General features: G+C 38.7%; 1 protein-coding gene across 1 annotated transcript; it reads right to left on the bottom strand.

The window, feature by feature from the left end:
* Positions 1-2,699: 2,699 nt before the first annotated feature.
* LOC120935392 (trace amine-associated receptor 3-like) lies at positions 2,700-4,181 on the bottom strand. The gene has a single exon (XM_040347499.1). The coding sequence runs from the start codon at positions 3,750-3,752 to the stop codon at positions 2,739-2,741; it is 1,014 nt and encodes a 337-aa protein (XP_040203433.1). The 5' UTR covers positions 3,753-4,181; the 3' UTR covers positions 2,700-2,738.
* Between the last annotated feature and the right edge of the window lie 1,732 nt (positions 4,182-5,913).

Below are 5,913 nucleotides of genomic sequence, written 5' to 3'. Positions count from 1 at the left end.
TAGGAGATTCGACATGACGCTGACAATATCAATCTGTGTCTATCGAACCTGCGGTCGAATATGCCTAACCTTAACTCTATTAGTCCAATATTATTCTACATAGAGAGAAAAGATTCGACATAGAGAGAAAAGATTCGACATTATAGAGAGAAAAGATTCGACATTATAGAGAGAAATGATTCGACATTGTAGAGAGAAAAGATTGCTGCTGGAATTGAGTGGGGGAAGTAAAATAAAAATAATGGTGACGATGAATGTTATTGGCTGATTATAACCAAAGAGGAGAAGCAGTAAAATAGCTACAACTAACTTGACAATTCAAAATGAATGACGAAGATTCAACAAAGCATCGAAAAACATACAAACGTTGAATCTGTCATTGAAGGCTTATGGTGTCTGTCGAAAGTTCTAAGAAGATTCGACAGAGAAGCTAAACTGTACGACGCCGTAATTGTACATTTCTGGTCAAATGCTCGGCCCATGGGCTATAGAAAAATTCTAATGTTGGTTGACTAGTAATAATAATTCTTAAATATAATTATTACTAGTCATACAACATTAGAATTCTACTATAGCTAGCTTGTAGGCGGCACATTCGACCGTAAATTTACAATCTCGGCGTCATACAGTTTCGCTGCTCCGTCGAATCTTTTTTGAACATTCGACAGACAACATAAGACTTCAATGACAGATTCGACCTTAATTCATTCAGATTTTCAGACAAAAAACAAGGCAGATATCAATGTCCTCTTATAAATGCAGATATGTATCCAAAAGGGGATAGCGTAGACACAAGACAGATATAATAGGTTTCTCTAATGTGCATAGCCATTTGAAGGCAAGAAGCCCAGTGCATTGCGCTTGATAGCTACAAACCAGCAAACGTCCACACACACAGAGAACACATCTCCAATCCCATAAGAAGGTTTTCATACTGACGGCGTTATCGCTGGTCTCGATTCAACCCAAGTGTGCTCTGCTAGAGCGCTCCTAGATTAAATCAGACACAGGGAGGCAGATGACAATTTATAAAACACACATCCTAGTATAAAATGTCCACATCAATTTTATATAATAACATTTCCACAACAGGATGTACTATGGTTATGTGTGCTTGTGGTTACTCTGAGTTGCCGATCCTGGCACCAGACACTGGATAAAGTGTGCATTCCTGAAGTACAAGTACTACGTCAGTCACAACTTGCAGGGTGGGAAGGGAAACTTGAATAGGAAAGTGGTTGAATAGAAGAAGTCCAATAGTGATTCTCAATGTCAAAATTAAGAGACTTTTTTTTACACTTGCTCTGTTTGATAAGTGAAAAAATGCCTGTGGGTCCTGCCAGAACCCCAGAGCTGTCTTTTGCTCTCTGCAGTTTTATCTCAAGTAGTCTTATCCTCTCTGCCTAGGTAAACTTTGAGTTATAGAGAAAAAGAAGTCCACATACTTCCTGTCCTAGGATTCTAGTGCTGCGTCCCTTAGATATGCTACAGTGAGTGAGATTTGGTATCTAGCGGAATGACCTCCATTGTGCCCCATCCCTGATAACTAGAGAAAAAATACTAGCTACCAACATCAACAAGGGATGATTTAGTACGTTATACTGGTGGTTGTGTACTACTGTGTATTGGTAGGGTTATTTGGGTCTATCTGTGTAAGACCTGTGTGAACTTACATCTACCATTACTCCCTAATTTAATATGAACACACGTACCTGCTTGTAGCAGAAATATGGGAATTTATTAACATGTACACCTAAATACATCCTATTATTTAGCAACACGTGAGGATGCTGTGGATGTTTGGGGACTCTAAAGGCCCTAGTGTCCACCCAATAGACTGTTGATATGTGCTGACATCCCTCCATTTTGAATATAAACTTTGATACCCCATATGTCATGGTCCTGAGAAAGCCATATATCAGTTGAAACGTGTTGACCTATAATTTTGGACCTACATATCTCTATCTATTTTGTAAAGGATTTTCAACATTAGTGAATAAATCTTGCTCCATTGGGGTATATTTTATATCAGGTTTATGTACATGGAATATTGACAACTTTGGTCTTTTAAATTGATGTGCACATGCACAAATGTTTTTACTATGATATGTAAATAAAGTTTTTTCTGTCTTAGGCTCCATTCACACCTAGGCATTTTGAATCATGGGCAGAATCTGCCCGCGATCCCAAATTGCGGAAAAATGCGGGACAAGTTTGCAATGTCATTGCTTCTTAATGGCATCCCAATCGCAGTACGATTTTGTCCAGATAAATGGCGCTGCAATTGCGGCAAAATCACAATGTGCGAAGCTTGTTGCACAAAAGGGAGCAGGAGCTTCTTTTGGGCGACAGCACCACACCTTTGTCTCAAATGTAGCGCGATTTACAGAGAAAAAAATCACACCGTTACTAGGGTGCCATTAAGAAGTAATGGTATTGCAAATGCTTCCTGCGGTTTGCTGTGATTTGGAATTGTGGGCAGAATACTGGTGATTCTGCCCGTGATTCAGATCGACTAGGTGTGAATGGAACCTTACTATATGTGGTTCTTCTCATGCCAGTGCCATTAAGGTCCCATGTTATAGGTGCTCTTCCTATATATGTTTTTGCTCTAGTGAGTGAACACTGTTACCCTGGGACAGGAAATGTGTTATGTGTTACTAGCAGGATTGTGGTGAAAAAAAAACACATCTAACTACTTGCAGTATATTTTTTTTATTCTTGGGTTTAAACACACTTTAAGATAGATTCGCTAAGCTAGAGTCAGGTTCAAATATTTTACCAAAAATGATATGTCTTAGTGATTTTCTAAACCATGGATAGAAAAATCCATATATTAGTGGATTACATGTTGAGTTGATATAGCCAAGCCAGTTGAGAGCATCAAACAAAAGTTCAGGTGTGGAAAAGTTGAGAAATGGATCGACTAAAATGGTTATAAACACTGGCATCCAACAGGATATGAACACTCCCATCACAATTCCCAGTGTCTTTGCTGCTTTCCGGTCCTTCTGCTTGGAAATTTGAGATGGCAATTTGTCCTTCAAGTTCCCCATAACGTGTTTCAGAATGTTAGCATGCCTTTGAGACACTATGAATATTTGTATGTAAATTCCAACCATAACCGAGCCAGGAATAAAAAAGCATGCAAAAAACATAATCACAGACCACAATTTGTTGAACGTAATTGGACATAAATTAAAACATTCCACTAATGACTCATATCCAACTATTCCAGATACATGGGAATTTGTTATGACAACTCCAAAAGCAAATATAGCTGGCAGAGACCAGCAGACCAATACCATTTTTTTAATGACATCTGTAGTCATTTTAATTAGATAGTGGAGAGGATCGCATACAGCATAAAATCTATCAATGGCTATAGAGCAAAGATGGAAAATTGAGATGACACTAAGCATTAAGTCAAAACTGTAATGGATTTTACAAAACAGTTTTCCAAAATACCAACATTTTTCCACAGATCTCACCATACTACAAGGCATTATGAGGACACCAAGAAGGAAATCTGTGGCAGCCATGGAAAGAATGAGAAAATTTGTTGGGGAATGCAACGTTTTAAAATGGCTGATGGAGATAATGATTCCCAGATTTCCGAAGACTGTTATTGTTATGCAGACAGTAAGAAAAATGTACATTCCAAGACGTGTAACAAGAGGCCTGTCAGTTGGGCAGAAAAATGAGACATTTTCAAATTGCAAGCAAACTGAATTAGTGAATGTTCTATCCATGCCAAATGTCTTGCTGTAGAAATGTTCCTCTAGATCCTCTAAAATGAGAGATATAGGCAAGCGAATAGTGTTATCCAATAATTAAATTAAAATACGTAATTATTTTACCTGCCAACAGATTTGTATTTCTGACCAACCTATCCTGAAATTCACACAACACTGCCATACACCTGACCCCTCTCTAACTGTGCAGGATACCAGATTTTTCTCTGCTTCACTTACGTAACACTTACAGATCTATTCCGACCCGGCTGGTGACTGGCTACCAAAAGAAGAAGCCGTGCATATATGGAAGGAGTCCAAATACATTTATTGATTGTGATAAAAGACAGCCAACACATTTCGGGGGTCAAAGGAACTCCCTCTTCATCAGGGCTACAATAAAACATAATATAATGTAAAAATATTTTTGACTGATAAAATCATGAGCCTGACAATTGTAAAACATCATGGATAACATACATGTGTAAACATACGTGATTCCAAAAATACCAACATATTCACAAACGTGCATACATGCAATGGAATTAAGATGAAGAAATTAGGGAATAGCAGATATAAGGTGATAAGGTGCAATGGGTTCAATTAAAATAATTGTGATGTTCGATTCTACATTTTTGTAAATATTTTAATATAAATATATCTTTTCATGTGACAACACTGAAGAAATTATACTTTGCTACAATGTAAAGTAGTGAATGTACAGCTTGTATAACAGTGTAAATTTGCTGTCCCCTCAAAATAACTTAACACACAGCCATTAATGTCTAAACCGCTGGCAACAAAAGTGAGTACACACCTAAGTGAAAATGTCCAAATTGGGCCAAATTAGCCATTTTCCCTTCCTGGTGTCATGGGACTCGTAAATGTTACAAGGTCTCAGGTGTGAATAGGGAACAGGTATGTTAAGTGTATTTTCAGCACTTTGTTCAATTAAGAGTGGAAGGAAAACGTTATTCATGTTTGACTGTGTGAATTTGTGGATTTTGTGGAATGCAGATCTGTGCATGTTTCCCAATTACAATCTTTAAAAGTTTTGGGTGAAAAATGTAAATTGAAGACATCATCCAAATTTTACAGAGTAAGGAATGGAGAGCGATGGACACTATAAGTGGATGGGTGCCATTTAAAGGGACCATACCTGCAGATCTAAGTAGTGGAACGGATTATGCTTGTAAGCCAAGGTTCCACTGTATTGATCTTTCAAATATGTATCTCATTGATATTGATAGACCAAATATAATCAACAATGTGAGTGCTAGAGGGTCCACTCAAGAGTCCACAATCATTTGTTATTGTAACCATATCAAAACAGTTTCAAATACTCAAATTGAATTAGGTGGAGCTAGCTTTTTTTTTATTTGAATATGTTTATGTTCCTTCACTGCCTTTTGCAGTAAATGGCACATCTTTGCAAACACATTCGCTTATACAGTTTTGTGGGGCTTTGGGTTAGATTTACTAAAGAAATAGAGACTGTTTATGGGAATGTTCACTTAGCTTTGTTAAAGCTGTGTTTACCACGGTCATCTAATTATGTGTAGCAAGGTCCCGGGTCCCAAATGCCTAAGTAGATGCAATGATAATTGACAGACTCTGAGACTTCTATAGGTAGACAGCTATACAGTGGAGGGCCTCCAGACGGATAACACTTCTGTATAGGTGGGCCGCTGTCTCCTATGGCAACTAATCTTCCAACAGTCACTAAATGTAGTTATACATAACTCTTGGTAACACAGAACAGTCCTTTACTTATCTCACACTATCCCACTGTAGGTCTTCACTCACTGAGCTCCCAGTCTCTCACTAGACTTCCAGATCCCAGTCATAACTGGATCCCCTGAGCTCTTCCACAGCTATCCCACTGCACACTCCTCAAGCGTCACCCCCCCTCCCCCATATCCTGCTGGGTTCCTGGCTTGGCACTTGCTGATGCTTTCCCACTTCTTCACCGTCCCCAGCTGGTGAAAAGACTTCTCAGGAACTTGCTTCAGCTTACTCATAGTAAACTCTTTTAACAAGGTGGATGGTCCCTTAGTGGTGACAGCTTTCCCTCTACCTCCTACCACAACTGGTTCCCCGTCCAGTTGAACCTTCGCAACTCAGTTGGACTCAAATCCTGCAGTCCCAACCCTACGCTGCTATTCCTACCTGTCCTAAA

Source organism: Rana temporaria, chromosome 4, assembly GCF_905171775.1.
Source record: "Rana temporaria chromosome 4, aRanTem1.1, whole genome shotgun sequence".
Lineage (NCBI taxonomy): Eukaryota > Metazoa > Chordata > Amphibia > Anura > Ranidae > Rana > Rana temporaria.
The sequence above is the reverse complement of the archived record's forward strand: the minus strand, read 5'-3'. Positions and strand labels throughout refer to the sequence as shown.